The 20,676-nt window shown below is 50.2% G+C and overlaps 1 protein-coding gene across 1 annotated transcript; it reads right to left on the reverse strand.

The window, feature by feature from the left end:
- Window positions 1-7,464: 7,464 nt before the first annotated feature.
- On the reverse strand, window positions 7,465-20,386 carry csrnp1b (cysteine-serine-rich nuclear protein 1b). Its single transcript, XM_078398386.1, is given in 5 exon segments — window positions 7,465-14,656; window positions 15,386-15,673; window positions 17,488-17,747; window positions 20,106-20,280; window positions 20,282-20,386. Coding segments are annotated over 5 exon segments (1,788 nt in total). The 5' UTR covers window positions 20,360-20,386; the 3' UTR covers window positions 7,465-13,669.
- Window positions 20,387-20,676: the final 290 nt, after the last annotated feature.

Here is a 20,676-nt window from a genome sequence, read left to right on the forward strand (position 1 = left end):
CCAATTCTCTGAATGCATTCAAGAGAGAGCGAGATAGAGCTCTTAAGGATAGCGGAGTCAGGGGGTATGGGGAGAAGGCAGGAACGGGGTACTGATTGAGAATGATCAGCTGTGATCACATTGAATGGCGGTGCTGGCTCGAAGAGCCGAATGGCCTCCTCCTGCACCTATTGTCTATTGTCTATTGCTGCCTCACAGCGCCGGAGACCCGGGTTCCATCCCGACTACGGGTGCTGTCTGTACGAAGTTTGCACATTCTCCCCGTGACCCACGTGGGTTTTCTCCGGGTGCTCTGGTTTCCTCCCACACTCCAAAGACGTGAAAGGTTTGTAGGTTAATTGGCTTTGGTAAAATTGTCCCCAGTGTGTCGGGTGGTGTTAGTGTACGGGAGAGTACAGTGAGTGGATGTGTGGTGGTGAGGTTACATACACTGACCAGTCTGGTGCCCCATACGCAGCAGGGTGCGATGCACTGTGTATTGTGACACATTCCTCCCGTCACCACCATTAACATTTTCTGTGACTTGTGCCACAGTCGACCTTCTGTCAGTTCGGACCAGACGGGATAGCCTTCGTTGCCCTCGCGCATCGATGAGCCTTGGGCGCCCAACACCCTGTCTGTCGCCGGTTTGTGGTTTGTCCCTCCTCGGACCACTGTCGGTCGGTACTCACCACTGCTGACAGGGAGCACCCCACAAGCCTTGCCGTTTCAGAGATGCTCTGACCCAGTCGTCTGGCCAGAACAATTTGGCCCTTGTCAAAGTCGCTCAGGTCTTTACTCCTGCCCATTTCTCCTGCATCCAACACGTCAACTTCAAGAACGGACTGTTCACTTGCTGCCTAATATATCCCACTCCTTGACAGGTGCCATTGTAACAAGATCATCAATGTTATTCACTTTGCCTGACAGTGGTCGAAATGTTTTGGCTGATCGGTGTAGAACGAGTGTGAAGGGGTGGTCAGCATGGATTCGGTGGGCCGAAGGGCCTGTTTCCGTGCTGTATCTGTAAACTAACGTGTGAATGCCACACTTGCAATGGCCTCCCTGTGTGAAATGGGAAAGGTGGCACCTGTGAATAATGTAAGGTCAGTCTGTGGTCTGGTACACCTGCGATCGTTAATCAATACATAGGTTCCTTCCCTGGGTTCCAATTTCCCCCAGTCACGCCGGCTCCCATTTACACAAACTACCCCTCAGGCAGCCGGGTGCATCACCAGTCATTGAAAGTAGGCATGCAGGTGCAGCAAGCAGTGAAGAAAGTGAATGGTATGTTGGCATTCATAGCGAGGGGATTTGAGTATAGGAGCAGGGAGGTTCTGCTGCAGTTGTACAGGGCATTGGTGAGACCACACCTGGAGTATTGCGTACAGTTTTGGTCTCCTAATCTGAGGAAAGACATTCTTGCCATAGAGGGAGTACAGAGAAGGTTCACCAGATTGATTCCTGGGATGGCAGGACTTTCATATGAAGAAAGACTGGATAGACTCGGTTTGTACTCGCTGGAATTTAGAAGATTGAGGGGGGATCTTATAGAAACTTATAAAATTCTTAAGGGGTTGGACAGGCTAGATGCAGGAAGATTGTTCCCGATGTTGGGGAAGTCCAGAACAAGGGGTCACAGTTTAAGGATAAGGGGGAAGTCTTTTAGGACCGAGATGAGAAAGTTTTTTTTCTCACAGAGAGTGGTGAATCTGTGGAATTCTCTGCCACAGAAGGTAGTTGAGGCCAGTTCATTGGCTATATTTAAGAGGGAGTTAGATGTGGCCCTTGTGGCTAAAGAGATCAGGGGGTATGGAGAGAAGGCAGGTACGGGATACTGAGTTGGATGATCAGCCATGATCATATTGTATGGCGGTGCAGGCTCGAAGGACCAAATGGCCTACTCCTGCACCTATTGTCTATGTTTCTATGTTTCTACCCACACTCTCACCCACAGTGGGGGGGATTGTACGTAACCCGCTGCCTGAGACGCTGGTGGAGGTATCTTAGTGAAGCACCACAGCCTTGATTCCACTCAGGACTAGGTTATAGGGGTAGAATTAGGCCGTTCGGCCCGTCATACCGTATTGTACACACTGGAATTTAGAAGGATGAGAGGGGATCTTATCGAAACGTATAAGATTATGAAGGGGTTGGACACGTTAGAGGCAGGAAACATGTTCCCGATGTTGGGGGAGTCCAGAACAAGGGGCCACAGTTTAAGAATAATGGGTAGGCCATTTAGAACGGAGATGAGGAAAATCTTTTTCGGTCAGAGAGTTGTGAATCTGTGGAATTCTCTGCCTCAGAAGGCAGTGGAGGCCAATTCTCTGAATGCTTTCAAGAGAGAGCTAGATAGAGCTCTTAAGGATAGCGGAGTCAGGGGGTATGGGGAGAAGGCAGGAACGGGGTACTGATTGAGAATGATCAGCCATGATCACATTGAATGGCGGTGCTGGCTCGAAGGGCCGAATGGCCTCCTCCTGCACCTATTGTTTATTGTGTCGTATGTTATCTTATGGTATTTATTCACAAAATGCATCTGAGATGCTGCCTGACTTGCTGAGTTACTCATGCATTTTGTGAACAAATACCTTCGATTTGTAACAGCATCGGCAGTTATTTTCTTCCAGTTATCATATGGTATGATGTGGTATGGTATGGTTTCATATGGTATGTTATGGCATGGTATGGGATGGTGTGGTATGGTATAGTATGGCATGATTTTGTACGGTATACACAATAGAAGACAATAAACAATAGACAATAAGTGCAGGAGGAGGCCATTCGGCCCTTCGAGCCAGTACCACCATTCAATGTGATCATGGCTGATCATTCTCAATCAGTACCCCGTTCCTGCCTTCTCCCCATACCCCCTGACTCCGCTATCCTTAAGAGCTCTATCTAGCTCTCTCTTGAATGCATTCAGAGAATTGGCCTCCACTGCCTTCTGAGGAAGAGAATTCCACAGATTCACAACTCTCTGAGTGAAAAAGTTTTTACCGATCTCTGTTCTAAATGGCCTGCCCCTTATTCCTAACTATTGTATGGTATGGTATGGTATGGTAAAGTATGGTATGGTATGGTAAAGAATGGTATTGTATGGTATGGCTTTGCTTGGCATGGTATGGTATGGCATGGCGTTGTATGGTAAGGCTTTGCATGGCATGATGTTGTATGGTATGGCTTTGCATGGCATGGTATGGAATGACTTTGCATGGTGTGGTATGGCTTTGCATGGTATGGTATGGTATGGTATGGCATGGTATGGTATGGTATGGTATCAAGGGCAGTTCCCTGAAAGTGGCGTGAGGGGAAGGCGGCTGGTGAACATGTTTCCCACCCTCTCCTCTTGTCTTTGACGAGCTTCACTAATCTGTTCACCGCATTAATTACAAGGAGTCGCTGCTCACTCACACGGCTGCCAAGTTGCTATTTTGGGACGAGACTTGCCTTCCCAGTTTTATTCCCCAGCCTGGTTCAAACCGAAGGTAGACACAAAATGCTGTAGTAACTCAGTGGGACAGGTTGCATTCTCCGGAGAGAAGGAATGGGTGATGTTTCGGGTCGAGACCGAAGGGTCTCGACCCGAAACGTCACCCGTTCCTTCTCTCCAGAGATGCCGCCTGTCCCACTGAGTTACTCCAGCATTCTGTGAAACGTCACCTATCCATGTTCTCCACAGATGCTGCCCGACCCGCTGAGTTACTCCAGCACCCTGTGAAACGTCACCTATCCATGTTCTCCAGAGATACCGTTCCTTCCTACACATCTGGGGTTGGAATGGACAGGTGACGTTCTGGGTCAGGACTCTTCTTCACGATGAATGTGGGGAGCAAGTGGCAAACTCCAATAATGTAAACAAGTGGCTAAAGAAAGCTAATGGCATGTTGGCCTTCATAACGAGAGGATTTGATTATAGGAATAAGGAGGTCCTTCTGCAGTTGTACAGGGCCCTGGTGAGACCACACCTGGAGTACTGTGTGCAGTTTTGGTCTCCTAATTTGAGGAAGGACGTCCTTGCTATTGAGGCAGTGCAGCGTAGGTTCACCAGGTTAATCCCCGGGATGGCGGGACTGCCATATGAGGAAAGACTGGGCTTGTATTCACTGGAGTTTAGGAGGATGAGAGGGGATCTTATAGACGTATAAAATTATAAAAGGACTGGACAAGCTAGATGCAGGAAATAATGTTCCCAATGTTGGGGGAGTCCAGAACCAGAGGCCACACAGTCTAAGAATAAAGGGGAGGCCATTTAAAACTGAGGTGAGAAAAAACTTTTTCGCCCAGAGAGTTGTGAATTTGTGGAATTCTCTGCCACAGAGGGCAGTGGAGGCCAATTCACTGGATGAATGTAAAAGAGAGTTAGATAGAGCTCTAGGGGCTAGTGGAATCAAGGGATATGGGGAGAGGGCAGGCACGGGTTACTGATTGTGGATGATCAGCCACGATCACAATGAATGGCGGTGCTGGCTCGAAGGGCCGAATGGCCTCCTCCTGCACCTATTTTCTATGTGGTGGAAATGCAGATGTGGAAATTTCTCTGCTGTTGCTAGTTGAAAGATCTCCACTAGGGGGCAGCCAGTGCACAGATCCATCCCTTCTCTCCACAGATGCTGCCTGACCCGCTGAGTTACTCCAGCACCCTGTGTCTGTGAGTGATAAAATATCTCATAAAGACACAATGTCCCAAAAGCAAAAGAGGAACAAATGATATAATTTGGTCCTAATTGTTTGTGTTATAGTCCCAGACATTTAGAAAGATTTAGATTTTTATCAGGTTTCAGGTTTCAACTTGTCCCTCAATGCAGGTGCTGTACAATTTGATTACAATCGAGCCGTCCACAGTGTCCAGATACATGGTGAGGGAATAACGTTCAGTGCAAGGTAAAGCCAGCAAAGTCCGATCAAGGATAGTCCGAGGGTCACCAATGAGGTAGATAGTAGTTCAGCACTGCTCTCTGGTTGTGGTGGGATGGTTCAGTTGCCTGATAACAGCTGGGAAGAAACTGCCCCTGAATCTGGAGGTGTGCGTTTTCACACTTCTGTACCTCTTGCCCGATGGGAGAGGGGAGAAGAGGGAGTGGCCGGGGTGAGACTGGTCCTTGATGATGCTGCTGGCCTTGCCAAGGCAGCGTGAGGTGTAGATGGAGTCGATGGAAGGGAGGTTGGTTTGTGTGACGGTCTGGGCTGCTGGCCTTGCCGAGGCAGCGTGAGGTGTAGATGGAGTCGATGGAAGGGAGGTTGGTTTGTGTGACGGTCTGGGCTGCTGGCCTTGCCGAGGCAGCGCGAGGTGTAGATGGAGTAAATGGAAGGGAGGTTGGTTTGTGTGATGGTCTGGGCTGCGTCCACAATTCTCTGCAATTTCTTGCGGTCTTGGATGGAGCTGTTCCCAAACCAGGCTGTGATGCGTCCCGATAAAATGCTTTCTACGGCGCATCTGTAGAAGTTGGTGAGAGTTGTTGGGGTGATGCCGAACTTCTTAAACCTTCTAAGGAAGTGGTGTTTTGAAAGGCTTTTAGAAAGGCAAATGGTCTTTAACCCTTGGAGATTGACACAAAGAGCTGGAGTAACTCAGCGGGTCAGGCAGCATCTGTGCAGAACATGGATAGGGGGCCAAATGTGACACTGAGATGGGGGCATCTTGGACAAGATGGGCCGAAGGGCCTGTATCGGTGCTGTATCACTCCGTGCAGGGGATGGAGGGATATGGATCACGCGCAGGCAGAGATTAGTTTAAACTGGTGTCATGTACAGCATGGACATTGTGGGCTGAATGGCCTGTTCCTGTGCTGTATTATACTGGTTCAGTTTAGTTTAGAGATACAGTGTGGAAACAGGGCCTTCAGACATACCGAGTCCAAGACGACCAGCGATCACCCGTTCACATTAATACTATCCTACACACGGGGGACAATTTTACCCGTCAATTAACATAGTAACGTGGAAAATAGGTGCAGGAGGAGGTCATTCGGCCCTTCGAGCCAGCACCGCCATTCATTGTGATCATGGCTGATCATCCACAATCAGTAACCTGTGCCTGCCTTCTCCCCATAGCCCTAGATTCCGCTAGCCCCTAGAGCTCTATCTAACCCTCTTTTAAATCCATCCAGTGAATCGGCCTCCACTGCCCTCTGTGGCAGAGAATTCCACAAATTCACAACTCTCTGGGTGAATTTTTTTTTTCTCACCTCAGTTTTAAATGGCCTCCCCTTTATTCTTAGACTTTGTGGCCCCTGGTTCTGGACTCCCCCAACATGGGGAACATTTTTCCTGCATCTGGCTTGTCCAGTCCTTTTTGTAATTTTATAATAATCTACAAACCTGCACGACTTTGGAGTGTGGGAGGAAACCGGAGCACCCAGAGAAAACCCACGCAGGTCACGGGGAGAACGTACAAACTCCGTACAGAACCCGGGTCTCTGGCGCCGTGAGGCAGCAACTCTACCGCTGCGCCACCGTGGACAATGTTCTCTGTTCTTTTGTTGTAAATTGCATTTGGGGAACATTTATTAATGCCTGCAATAAAAATGCACACCTGGAATTTGACACGCCAGGTATCTGAATTAACAGCAGTACCTTCTCAGCAAGGGCTTGCAGGTGCTTGTTGACTTACACAAAACAAGCAGTGATTTCACCACACCTGAAACTTTTATAGTGAGAGGATTTGAGTAGTTTCATTGCCAGAGGATTTGAGCTTAGGAGCAAGGAGGTCCTGCTGCAGTTGTACAGGGCCCTGGTGAGACCGCACCTGGAGTACTGTGTGCAGTTTTGGTCTCCTAATTTGAGGAAGGACATTATTGCTATTGAGGGAGTGCAGCGTAGGTTCACCCGGTTAATCCCCGGGATGGCGGGACTGTCATATGTTGAAAGAATGGAGCGACTGGGCTTTTATTCGCTGGAATTTTGAAGGATGAGAGGGGATCTTATAGAAACATATAAAATTCTTAAAGGACTGGACAAGCTAGATGCAGGAAAAATGTTCCCAATGTTGGGGGAGTCCAGAACCAGGGGCCACACAGTCTAAGAATAAAGGGGAGGCCACTTAGGACTGTGACGAGGAAAAACTTTTTCACGCAGAGTTGTGAATTTGTGGAATTCTCTGCCAGAGGGCAGTGGAGGCCAACTCACTGGATGAATTTAAAAGAGAGTTAGATAGAGCTCTAGGGGCTAGTGGAATCAAGGGATATGGGGAGAAGGCAGGCACGGGTTACTGATTGTGGATGATCAGCCGTGATCGCAATGAATGGCGGTGCTGGCTCGATGGGCCAAATGGCCTCCTCCTGCACCTGTTTTCTATGTTTCTATGTCTATGTACCTCTACTCCACAGCGATCTCAAGGCCCCGCGCTTCACTGAAGGTCCTGAATTCCCCAAAATAAATCTTAAGTTTCCCAATGAAGATTTAAGAGCCAATCCCATCTCCAAATCCAAGGGTTCCTGAAAGGAAGATAAATTCAAGGGAAGAATCGATTCTTGCATATATCATTCTTTTATTATTTAAAAGTATGATGAAAATGGCTTCATATGGCTTGATGAAGAACATGTCATTCACCAAAGTATATTACAGATTAAGCTAAATGCACGCGTTCATGTTAAAATAATCACTGCGCCATTTTGCCTTATTATTGAAGTCTAGTATATAAGTTAACATATCGAAGGCAAATGGGAGAAATCAATGCAGGACAATAACATTATCAGTCTTGTAATAAATACCATTTGTCATTTTTTTTTCTATTTACAGACAAGCAAAGGAATCGTACACGACGGATGGAATTTTTAAACTTATTTACAGACTGTGTCTTGTGCCTTTGATAAGGTACGGAATATGAATTTATTTTTAGAAAACAAGAATAAATTAATGATTTTGTTTCTTCGGACAGTAGAGTTGCATGTTTTCACGGTCCCGATTACTGACGCAGAGAGATCTTATTGAGGGGAGGGTTGGTGGAGAGAAAGAGGGGGCAACCAAGTCATTAAGACGTACAGGTATGTAGGTTAATTGGCTGGGTAAATGTAAAAATTGTCCCTAGTGGGTGTAGGATAGTGTTAATGTACGGGGATTGCTGGGCGGCACGGACTTGGAGGGCCGAAAAGGCCTGTTTCCGGCTGTATATATATGATATGATATGATATGATTAAATTGGCCACTGAATTTTCTCTTCCCGCGTTTAAAACAAAACTCTCCTGTCTCCCAACTGAATGTTAATGTCAAGGGACAATGGGGGCGAATTTGTCACAAAGACCAAGGCAATGCCAACTGAAAATTACTCAGGAAATAAATGAAGTCCACTTTACAGAAGGGCGCAGTAGTGGTTTTTACCAGACCGCTTCCGCCCGGATTAGTGGGTGTTAGCTGCAGGGAGAGGTATCACAAAATGCTGGAGTAACTCAGCGGGCGGGACGGGCAGCATCTTGGAGAGAAGGAATGGGTGACGTTTCAGGTCGAGACCCTTCTTCAGTCTGAAGAACGGTCTCGACCCGAAACATCACCTATCCATGTTCTCCCGAGATGCTGCCTGACCCGCTGAGTTACTCCAACATTTCTTGATACCTTCGATTTGTACTAGCATCTGCAGTTATTTCGCTACAGGGAGAGGTTGGACACACTTGCATTGTTTTCCACGATTCTCCCTCCCTCTCTTTTGTTCCTCTCGCTCTCTCTAGGCCCCAAGTCTAAATACTAGGCCTGGAGTGTCAGAGGCTGAGGGGAGACTTGATAGTTTCTAATTAGGGTTGCCAACTGTCCCGTATTAGCTGGGACATCCCGTAGTAGGCCCGGGACGCACTGTAGGCCCGGGGGCCGCTGTAGGCCCAGATGCTGTAGGCCCGGGGGCCGCTGTAGGCTCGGACACTGTAGGCCTGGGGGCCGCTGTAGGCCCGGGCAGTGTAGGCTAATGGAGTGTGTTCGGGGAGCGGGGCTGAGTGTGTTCGCCTAATGGAGGTTACATAGCAACCTGCCTCCCGGCCCGGGTGGCCGCCGTTGGTGGAGCGGGAGCACGTGGCCGCTGGCTGGGTGAGGTCACGTGGGGCGCGGGGCGGTGACGTCACCTTTTGTCCCTTATTTGGGAGTGAGATAGTTTGCACCACTACTCTAGGCCCCAAGCCTAAATACTAGGCCTGGAGCGTCAGAGCCTGCGGGTGGACCTGATAGAAGTCCATAACATTATGGGAGGCATAGAGTAGACAATCAGAACCTTTCCCCCTCAGAGTGGAGATGTCCAATACAAGAGAACACAGCTTCAAGGAGAGAGGGGCAAGTTTAAAGGAGATGTGTGGGGCAGGTTTTTACACAGAGGGGGGTGGGGGGCCTGGAACGTGCTGCCAGGGGTGGGGGTGGAGGCAGATACGATAGTGGTGTTTAAGAGGCACATGGATATGCAGGGAATGGAGGGACATGGATCACGTGCAGGCAGAGGGGGTTAATTTAACTTGACGTCATGTGCAGGATGGACATTGTGGGCCGAAGGGCCTGTTCCTGTGCTTCCATGTTTAAGTGTGTATAAATGATTACAACTCACCTATAAAATATTTCAATTATGACTATTACAAAATATGTAATCACGTGTTGTCTTTCCGCTGACCGGATAGCGCTCAACAAAAGCTTTTCACTGTACCTCGCGAGGCACACGGGACAGTAAACTGAACCAAACTCATCCGTTTCTCAAGTTTTCAATTTTGCGATTTTTAAATTAAATTTCAAAATCTCAGAATCCAATTCTCGGTTAGTCTGACACCTCTCTCTCCCTCTCTCTCTCCCTCTCCCCCACCCCTCCCCAATCTCTGCACATCCTTAAACCTTTCTACTTATCACTGTAATTTCATGTTTCATGTACCTTGTGTTTTATGACTCTAGGCTGACCAATTTCCCTCCTGGGATAAATAAAGTCCTATCGTATCGTATCGGACATGGGGGAATATTTAAGAATCCTATCACCTGGAGTGAGTTGTTTGGAGATACAGCGCGGAAACAGGCCCTTCGGCCCACCGGGTCCGCGCCGACCAGCGATCCCCGCACACTAACACTATCCTACACACACTAGGGACAATGTTTACATTGACCAAGCCAATTAACCTACAAACCTGCACGTCTTTGGAGTGTGGGAGGAAACCGGAGATCTCGGAAAAAACCCGCGCGGGTCACGGTGGGGAGAACGTACAGACTCCGTACAGACAGCACCCGTAGTCGGGATGGAACCCGGGTCTCCGGCGCTGCATTCGCTGTAAGGCGGCAACTCTTAAAGCCACGCCGTTAAACAACTCTGCCGTTGTTTTAGAAAATAATTCAAAAATAATTTAGAAATAATTTATAATTTTCTTTTAAATTAAGAGGGGTCCCAGCCAGTTTGCGAGGCGGCGTTTTGGGGTCTTTATTGCTAATAAAACCCTCACCTGCCCTGGTAGTGAGTGAAACATTCACAGTTCCTCTGTGCACTCGGACGGGTCTGGACCAGGTGAACCCCTTCCTCACAGAAGCTCAATAAATTATATATATTTTGTAAGAGTTAACAAAAAAGAAAAATTCTTGCCGAGTTTCTTTTTAAATAATTAAAAGGTTTTACATCTTCAGAGACGACCGACTTCAAGGGCAAAAGCACAGCTTCGAAACGCTGACTGCCGCGTGGAATTCACGTAACCTCACGTTTAAAATAACAATGATTTGCGAACAGATGATACGTTTCGGTCCGCGTTGGCCAAACTGATCTCCCGGTGGCTGAGCACTTCAACTCCCCCTTCCATTCCCAGTCTGACCTTTCTGTCATGGGCCTCCTCCAGTGCCATAGTGAGGCCCACCGCAAATTGGAGGAACAGCACCTCATATTTCGCTTGGGCAGCTTGCAGCCCAGTGGTATGAACATCGACTTCTCCAACTTTAGATAGTTCCTCTGTCCCTCTCTTCCCCTTCCCAGTTCTCCCTCTATCTTCCTGTCTCCACCTATATCCTTCCTTTGTCCCGCCCCCCTGACATCAGTCTGAAGAAGGGTCTCGACCCGAAACGTCACCCATTCCTTCTCTCCTGAGATGCTGCCTGACCTGCTGAGTTACTCCAGCATTTTGTGAATAAATACCTTCGATTTGTACCAGCATCTGCAGTTATTTTCTTATACGTTCCGAATTTTTTTTTTTCAACATGCAAAAAACCGAAACAAACCCCTAGTTTGGGGGGAACTTGAAGAGAAAGCCAGGGGACTTGTGATAAGCGTTGTGTTTCACTGGAGTAGCACAGTCACCACGACTCGCTAGGAAGAGTTTATGTCAAAGGACACTCAGGGCCAGAGTTTTTATAGACATGAGGAATTGCAGGTGCTGGTTTTCCAACAAAAAAAAGACACAGAGTGCTGGAGTAACTCAGCGGGTCAGGCAGCATCTGTGGAGAACGTGGATAGGTGACGTTTCACAGAGTGCTGGAGTAACTCAGCGGGTCAGGCAGCATCTGTGGAGGGAAGGAATGGTTGGCGTTTCGGGTCGAGACCCTTCTTCAGACTCTTCCTACATTGTTTCTGCTCAGATGACTTGTTGAGTGACCACAGCTCGTACTCAGTGGCTGTAAGTGTGGTGATTGGTGGTGATATTAGGCTGCATTGTACGTCCACTGTTTCATTATTAAACGTTAGTTCTGCTCGCAGTACTGAATGTACAAAAATAAATTAATACAGAAGTACAAAATAAATAGAAACTGCACATGTTACACTCGAGGTCCCATATTATCAGAAGAAAACATTACTCATTAACCTCCTGCTCGTGAAGACCCTCGCCAACGTTGGCTTATCAGCGTACCTTGCACTTTCAAATCACCACTTGTCGGTCTCGGGGGTAGTTAAGACTTTGCATAGTAAGTCGGTTCGTTTGTGGGTTAACCCTTTGTCGTCCAAAGTGTGTAAACGCTTGCGGATAAGTGACAGAGGCGAGGCATTCTGGAAAGCCAATACTGTGCACACACACGAAATGCTGGTAGACACAAAAATGCTGGAGTAACTCAGCGGGCGGGACAGGCAGAATCTCTGGAGAGAAGGACCCGAAACGTCACCCATTCCTTCTCTCCAGAGATGCTGCCTGACCCGCTGAGTTACTCCTGCATTTTTGTGTCAGCCTTCGATTTTAACCAGCATCTGCAGTTTTTATTTTCCCCCCCTACACACACACACACAAAATGCTGCAGAGTGTAGCACCGATCCATCATCCCACGCAAGGCATAGCGTTTAGGTTTTTAGACGCACAGCCCGGAAATGGGCCCTTCCTTCGGCCAGCCGAGTCCGCGCCGACCAGCAACCACCCGTTCGACCCCTGCCTCAGAAGGCAGCGGAGGCTAATTCTCTGAATGCATTCAAGAGAGAGCTGGATAGAGCTCTTTTAAGGATAGCGGAGTCAGGGAGTACGGGGAGAAGGCAGGAACGGGGTACTGATTGAGAATGATCAGCCAAGATCACATTGAATGGCGGTGCTGGCTCGAAGGGCCGAATGGCCTCACTCCTGCACCTATTGTCTATTGTCCCACTTTCTCATCCACTCCCTACACGCCAGGAGGCAATTTATAGGGGGCCGGTTAACTCGCAAGTCTTTGGAGCGTGGGAAGAAACCGGAACGCCCGGAGGAAACCCACGTGGTTTCCTCACACTCCGCACACGGACACACACACACACACACACACACAGGCAGCGCCCCAGGTCAGGATGGAACCCGGGTCCCCAGCGCTGAGAGGCAGCTGCTCAGCCCCTTTTTGTTCTCTTACAGTGGCGAAAGTTATAAAATATTATTCGAGTGTGAATGAGACCCTTCACTGAAGGCATAGGCTTAAAATTCAGGTCGAAAGATCGTCAGTGCACTTTCAGCATTTCCTGTTGTGTAAATTGAAATGTATAAATTAATCGTATGGCAGTCTCTCCCGCCCTGAGAACGCAGGTGTACGATCCCATCCCATTGTAAACCATGAACAGAATCCAGTAGTTATATCTGTGGTAGATAAAAACACACGGAAAAAACTGGAGCAACTCAGCGGGTCAGGCAGTGTCTCTGGAGAGAAGGAACGGGTGACGTTTCAGGTCGAGACCTTACCCCAGACTGAGATTATAGACTGAAGAAGAGCTCCCGACTGATTGAGAATGATCAGCCATGATCACATTGAATGGCGGTGCTGGCTCGAAGGGCCGAATGGCCTCCTCCTGCACCTATTGTCTATTGAAACGTCGCCCATTCCTTCTCTCCAGAGATGCTGCCTGACCCCTCTGAGTTACTCCACTTTTCCGTGTCCGTCTTCGGTTTAATCCAGCATCTGCGGTTTCCCCTTCCTGCATATCATGTCCACGGCCTTGGTGTGAGAAATATCTGCCAGCGAAAGATTCCAGATGTGACCGGCCCACTGGATTAGTCAACGTGAAGTGAAGCTGGCTCAACTAACCCCTGGTGCTCGAAATACCTTGCAGCTTCCGATGAAGAGTTCCTGCAAAGATTGACCGTGGGAGTTTGGTTCCATGGGGTCCACGTTGATGAAACCCATTTGCCGTGCCAAGCCTCAGAACACAATGGCGATTGTCGCCCAGGTCTTGCCGATCAGCGGGAAAGGTTCCTTGACGTTGTGACTCATTATGCCCCCACCTCTCGTCACCCACAAATACATCGTTCATCTCACTCTGGAAACATCTCAGGGCACCGACCGGGAGAGGCCGAGGGGGTTTTGGAAGCAAGGTCCAAGTTCAGACCTTGACGGTCTCCATGATGGAAGTCTTGATGGCTTCTTCCAGGTGCTGGTTGTCTGGGAAAGGCGTGGGCGGTTCTGGGAAGGAGTCGGCCATTATCGGCTCGGCAAGGCCGATCAGCGACTCCAGGAAGCAGTTGGCCGGCTCGAGTGTCTGTGGGAAGGCGGGGAACGGGAACTGGAGGGAAGGGCAGTTGTCCAAGCCCTCGTAGTCCTTCAGCGGGGCGTGGAAGGCGGCGTAGCTAGACTCGGAGAAGGACTGGAAGAACTCGAAGGAGTCCATGGACAGGCTGAGGTCTGTGTAGCTCCTGGTGCTTTGCTCCGGGCCGTGGGGGGGGGAGGAGTAGGGAGACGGGTCGCTGCTCTGCATGGGGGTCATGTGGCCCAGGGAGAAGCCGTGCTCTTGGTTGGCGTTCTCGTCCAGCCCGGGCTCGCGCTCTGCGCAGGGCCTCTCGCAGAGGAAGTCGGAGGGGCTGAAGTAGGGGAAGGGGTCTCGTGGCCGGGGGTCCGGTGTCCCATCGTTGTCGGAGTCGTTGAAGTGCAGGATGCGGGCGAGGCCGTCATCGTCGATGGCGGTCGCGGCCGTCTGGCGGTGGTGGTGGGGAGGGAGGTTGTCGAGGAAGCCCGGCCCCCCATCGCTGTAGCAGGACGAGGAGGAGGACGAGGAGGAGGAGGAGGAGGTGGTGGTGATGGAGGAGTCTGTCATGTCGCTGCTGCAGCTGTTGTCCTCGCTGTCCTTGCCGTAGTGGAAGGCCGCGGCCACGGACGCCGGTCGCTCCGGGTAGCCGCCGCGGTGAGAGGGGTTGTCCAGCAGCGCCGGCTCCAACTCCCCGCCCACGCCCCCGCTCTGCCGACTCTCCAGATCCAGCTTCATGATGGTGTGGATGAAGTGCGTCTGCACTCGGGCGGAGTTGAACTCGATCCGGCCCATCGTGTTCCCACAGCCGTCCTTCGTACATCCGCAGGGAAACGACATGCGGTCCATCTGGGGCAACGCAAAGCACACACACAATTAATGTTGCGTCCAACACACACACACGCAAGCACACACACATCCGCACACGCACGCACTCACACACGCACGCACACACGCTCACTCACACACACACACAATTAATGTTGCGTCCAACACACACACGCATGCACGCACGCACCCACGCACGCGCGCACACACACACACACTCTCACACAATTAATGTTGCGTCCAACACACACAGACACACGCACACGCTCACTCACTCACACACACACACAATTAATGTTGCGTCCAACACACACACACACCCAGAGTGCTGGAGTAACTCAGCGGGTCAGGCAGCATCTCTGGAGAACATGCATGTGTGTGTGCGTGCCTATGGGTGCGGGTCTCCGTGTGCGTGTGTGTCTGTGTGCACATGGGTGTGTCCCCGTGTGAGCCGCATATGTGTGGGTGTCCGTATGCGTGCATGTCTAGGCGCACGTGTTTATGTGCATGCATGCGTGTCCCTGCGTGTTTCCGTGTGCGTGCGTGTGTCTGCCTGTGTGTGTGTGTGTGTGCACTCTGTGTGTGTGTGTGTGTACGTGCGTGTGTACGTTTGTGCGTGTGCGTGGCACTGACATGGCACTTGATGCCCGCCTGGCTACAGCGGCAGGTCTCGGGCTCGCAGTAGCCCCGGCTCTGTGTGTGTGTGTGTGTGTACGTGCGTGTGTACGTTTGTGCGTGCGGGGCACTGACCTGGCACTTGATGCCCGCCTGGCTACAGCGGCAGGTCTCAGGCTCGCAGTAGCCCCGGCAGTCACAGCCACACTGCTCTCTGGAGAGGCGGATGGCGCTGAGCTCTCTCTTCTCGTCGCGGTCGATACGCTTGACGCCAGCTGCCCGTAGCATGGCCAGCCGCTGGCGGGCGGGGTAGGGCTGCGGGAAGAAGCCACTGTCCACGTCCACCTCCACCTCCTCGTCCGACACCTGGTCCAGCGTCAGCCGCTCGGCCCGCTCCACCTCTGCTGGCTCGCCCTTGCTCAGCTGTTCACAGGAAGACCCTGTCAGTCATTGGCCTCCGGCCCACGCCCTGCCATTCCCACTCCGGCCCTTCGGCCCACCCACTCCCTGCCGGCCCACTTCCCAGCTAGAACAGTTGGGCCTACGGAGCCGTTTCCATACTGTCTCGGAGTGACACAACACGGAAAGAGGCCCTTTGGCCCAACTTGCCCATGCTGACCAACATGCCCCAGCTACACTAGTCCCACCTGCCTGCGTTTGGTCCGTATCCCTCCGGACCTGTGCGATCTGTGCCTAGTTTCTTAAACGTTGCCTCAACTATCTCCTCCGGCAGCTCGTTGCGTACAACCCACCACCCTTTGAAGGGCCGAATGGCCTGATAATAGACAATAGACAATAGGTGCAGGAGGAGGCCATTCGGCCCTTCGAGCCAGCACCGCCATTCAATGTGATCATGGCTGATCATTCTCAATCAGTACCCCGTTCCTGCCTTCTCCCCATACCCCCTGACTCCGCTATCCTTAAGAGCTCTATCTAGCTCTCTCTTGAATGCATTCAGAGAATTGGCCTCCACTGCCTTCTGAGGCAGAGAATTCCACAGATTCACAACTCTCTGACTGAAAATGTTTTTCCTCATCTCCGTTCTAAATGGCCTACCCCTTATTCTTAAACTGTGGCCCCTGGTTCTGGACTCCCCCAACATTGGGAACATGTTTCCTGCCTCTAACGTGTCCAACCCCTTAATAATCTTATATGTTTCGATAAGATCCCCTCTCATCGTTCTAAATTCCAGTGTTTACAAGCCTAGTCGCTCCAGTCTTTCAACATAGGACAGTCCCGCCATTCCGGGAATTAACCTAGTGAACCTACGCTGCACGCCCTCAATAGCAAGAATATCCTTCCACAAATTTTGAGACCAAAACTGCACACAGTACTCCAGGTGCGGTCTCACTAGGGCCCGGTACAACTGCAGAAGGACCTCTTTGCTCCTATACTCAACTCCTCTTGTTATGAATGCCAACATTCCATTGGCTTTCTTCACTGCCTGCTATACCTGCATGCTTCCTTTCAGTGACTGATGCACTAGGACACCCAGATCTCGTTGTACGTCCCCTTTTCCTAACTTGACACCATTCAGATAATAATCTGCCTTCTGATTCTTACCACCAAAGTGGATAACCTCACACTTATCCACATTAAACTGCATCTACCATGCATCCGCCCACTCACACAACCTGTCTAAGTCACCCTGCAACCTCATAGCATCTTCCTCACAGTTCACACTACCACCCAGCTTTGTATCATCTGCAAATTTGCTAATGGTACTTTTAATCCCTTCATCCAAGTCATTAATGTATATTGTAAACAGCTGCGGTCCCAGCACCGAGCCTTGCGGTACCCCACTAGTTACTGCCTGCCATTCTGAAATGGACCCATTTATCCCCACTCTTTGCTTTCTGTCTGTCAACCAACTTTCTATCCATGTCAGTACCCTACCCCCAATACCATGTGCTCTAATTTTGCCCACTAATCTCCTATGTGGGACCTTGTCGAAGGCTTTCTGAAAGTCGAGGTACACCACATCCACCGGCTCTCCCCTGGCAATTTTCCTAGTTACATCCTCAAAGAATTCCAGAAGATTAGTTAAGCATGATTTCCCCTTCGTAAATCCATGCTGACTCGGAATGATCCTGTTACTACTATCCAAATGCTCCGCAATTTCGTCTTTTATAATTGACTCCAGCATCTTCCCCACCACTGATGTCAGACTAACTGGTCTATAATTTCCTGTTTGCTCTCTCCCTCCTTTATTAACGGAAGTTGCCGACGTTTCCTACCTGCAGCCTCCTTGCGTTCAGCTTCTGCTCCCTCAGCAGCTCTCTGATCTTCTGTGCATGGACCATCTCCTGTTCCCTGGCGAACTCTGCCAGCGTGTACTGTCTGCATGAGCTGTGCATGTGTGCCATGCCCAGGGTACAGCCACCCTGGCTCGGCACGCTGGTGAAGCCCTGGCACCGGGCAAAGTAGAACACCACCACCCGGTCAAACTGCACCCGGCATTCCCTCGCCCGCCTTGCCCGCTTCAGAATGGGCACAGCTGAGGGGCAAACACACACACACACACACAACGTCAGTCAGAGTCTTACCATTAACAATAATAATAATAATAATATATTCCTTTATTTGTCTGCTGCAGTTGTCCAGGGCATTGGTGAGACCACACCTGGAGTATTGCGTACAGTTTTGATCTCCTAATCTGAGGAAAGACATTCTTGCCATAGAGGGAGTACAGAGAAGGTTCACCAGATTGATTCCTGGGATGGCAGGACTTTCATATGAAGAAAGACTGGATAGACTCGGCTTGTACTCGCTGGAATTTAGAAGACTGAGGGGGGATCTTATAGAAACTTACAAAATTCTTAAGGGGTTGGACAGGCTAGATGCAGCCTGTAGTAAGGGGGGCCTAAAATTGTTGCGCTATCGTGTACCGTTTGGGCTGTAGTTCAGGAACAAACTGGCTGAGGATTGACAATAAAATTGACTTTGACTTGACAAACGAGAGTTTTAGTGTATAGATGAATGTCTCTTGCTATCCACCTTGCTGCTGTCACACTGCAAATTTCCCCGGTGTGGGACATAGAAACATAAAACATAGGTGCAGGAGGAGGCCATTTGGCCCCTCGAGCCAGCACCGCCATTCATTGTGATCATGGCTGATCATCCACAATCAGTAACCCGTGCCTGCCTTCTCCCCATACCCCTTGATCCCACTAGCCCCTAGAGCTCTATCTAACTCTCTCTTAAATTCATCCAGTGAATTGGCCTCCACTGCCCTCTGTGGCAGAGAATTCCACAAATTCACAACTCTCTGGGTGAAAAAGTTACTTCTCACCTCAGTTTTAAATGGCCTCCCCTTTATTCTTAGACTGTGTGGCCCCTGGTTCTGGACTCCCCCAACATTGGGAACATTTTTCCTGCATCTAGCTTGTCCAGTCCTTTTGTAATTTTATACATCTCTATAAGATCCCCTCTCATCCGTCTAAACTCCAGTGAATACAAGCCCAGTCTTTCCAATCTTTCCTAATATGACAGTCCCACCATCCCGGGGATTAACCTGGTGAACCTACGCTGCACTACCTCAATAGCAAGGACGTCCTTCCTCAAATTAGGAGACCAAAACAGTACTATCCACATCACAATGCAAGAATCTGCCACGAGCTTGCCGCGTCAAAGCCTTTCACTGTACCTCGCTCGGTACACGTGACAACGAACTAAAGTGATAGGCACAAAATGCTGGAGTAACTCAGTGGGTCAGGCAGCATCTCTGGAGAGAAGGAATGGGTGACGTTTCGGGTCCAGACCCTTCTTCAGATAACGAAGTGTTACCCATTCCGTCTCTTCAGAGTGCGGCCACGATGCCTCACAGCGCTGGAGACCCGGGTTCCATCCCCACCACGGGCGCCGTCTGTACGGAGTTTGTACGCTCTCCCCGTGACCTGCGTGATATTCGGTTTCCTCCCACACTCCAAAGACGTGCAGGTTTGCAGGTTAATTGGCTTGGAATTCGTGTATATTGTCCATAGTGTGTGTTTAGGAGGGTGTTAATGTGCAGGGATCGCTGGTCGGCGCGGACTGGGTGGGCCGTATCTCTAAACTAAAGATGCTGCCTGTCCCGCTGAGTTACTCCAGCGTTTTGTGTCTATGTTCGGTTTAAACCAGCATCTGCAGTTCCTTCCTGCATGAACTGTACAATAGACAATAGGTGCAGGAGGAGGCCATTCGGCCCTTCAAGCCAGCACCACCATTCAATGTGATCATGGCTGATCATTCTCAATCAGTACCCCGTTCCTGCCTTCTCCCCATACCCCCTGACTCCGCTATCCTTAAGAGCTCTATCTAGCTCTCTCTTGAATGCATTCAGAGAATTGGCCTCCACTGCCCTCTGAGGCAGAGAATTCCACAGATTTACAACTCTGACTGAAAAAGTTTTTCCTCATTTCAGTTCTAAATGGCCTAACCCTTATTCTTAAACTGTGGCCCCTGGTTCTGGACTCCCCCAACATCGGGAACATGTTTCCTGCCTCTAACGTGAACAACCCCTTAATAATATTATATGTTTCTTGCCATCTGTTTAGAGATACAGCGTGGAAACAGGCCCTTCGGCCCACTGGGTCCGCGCCGCCCAGCGATCCCCACACACTAACACTATCCTACACACACTAGGGACAATTTACATTTATACCAATTAACCTACAAACCTGCACGTCTTTGGAGTGTGGGAGGAAACCGAAGATCTCGGCGAAAACCCACGTAGGTCACGGGGAGAACGTACAAACTCCGTACAGACAGCACCCGTAGTCGGGATGGAACCCGGGTCTCCAGCGCTGCATTCGCTGTAAGGCAGCAACTCTAGCGCCGGGCCGCTGCGCGGGCACGGTTCAGGCGAGGTACTCACGTGTGAATGGCGCGGAGGGGAAGGGCGCGCTGCACCGGGCCGACCACGCCTCGCCACTGCTCTCGTCATCGTCGGAGTCCCAGGAGGAGAGGGAACAGCAAGCGGAGGACGAGGCAGAGGAGGATGAGGAGCAGGAGGAGGAGGGGGAGCAGGAGGGGGAGGGGGAGGAGGAGGGGGGGGGAGGAGGAGGGGGAGGGGGAGGAGCACGCTTCACCATCCACCTCCACAAACTTGCGCTTCAGTAGTCCGCTCATCGCCACGCCTGGTCTGCTCACAACCCCTGCGCAACAGAGAAAGAAACATCATGTAATAATAATAATAATAACACATTTTATTTATATAGCGCTTTTCATATACTCAAAGACGCTTTACAGAGATTTTGAGAACATAGGGAAATTAATAAATAGATAAATAAGTAAATAAATAAATGAACAGAGAAAGGAGACAGTAGGTGAGGTGACCTTCAGTGGTTGAAGGCAGTACTGAACAGGTGAGACTTCAGCGATGTTTTGAATGTGGTGAGTGTAGAGGAGTCTCTAACGGTTTGGGGTAGTGAGTTCCATAGGGTGGG

The sequence above is a fragment of the Rhinoraja longicauda genome, chromosome 4, assembly GCF_053455715.1.
Source record: "Rhinoraja longicauda isolate Sanriku21f chromosome 4, sRhiLon1.1, whole genome shotgun sequence".
NCBI classification, from domain to species: Eukaryota; Metazoa; Chordata; class Chondrichthyes; order Rajiformes; family Arhynchobatidae; genus Rhinoraja; species Rhinoraja longicauda.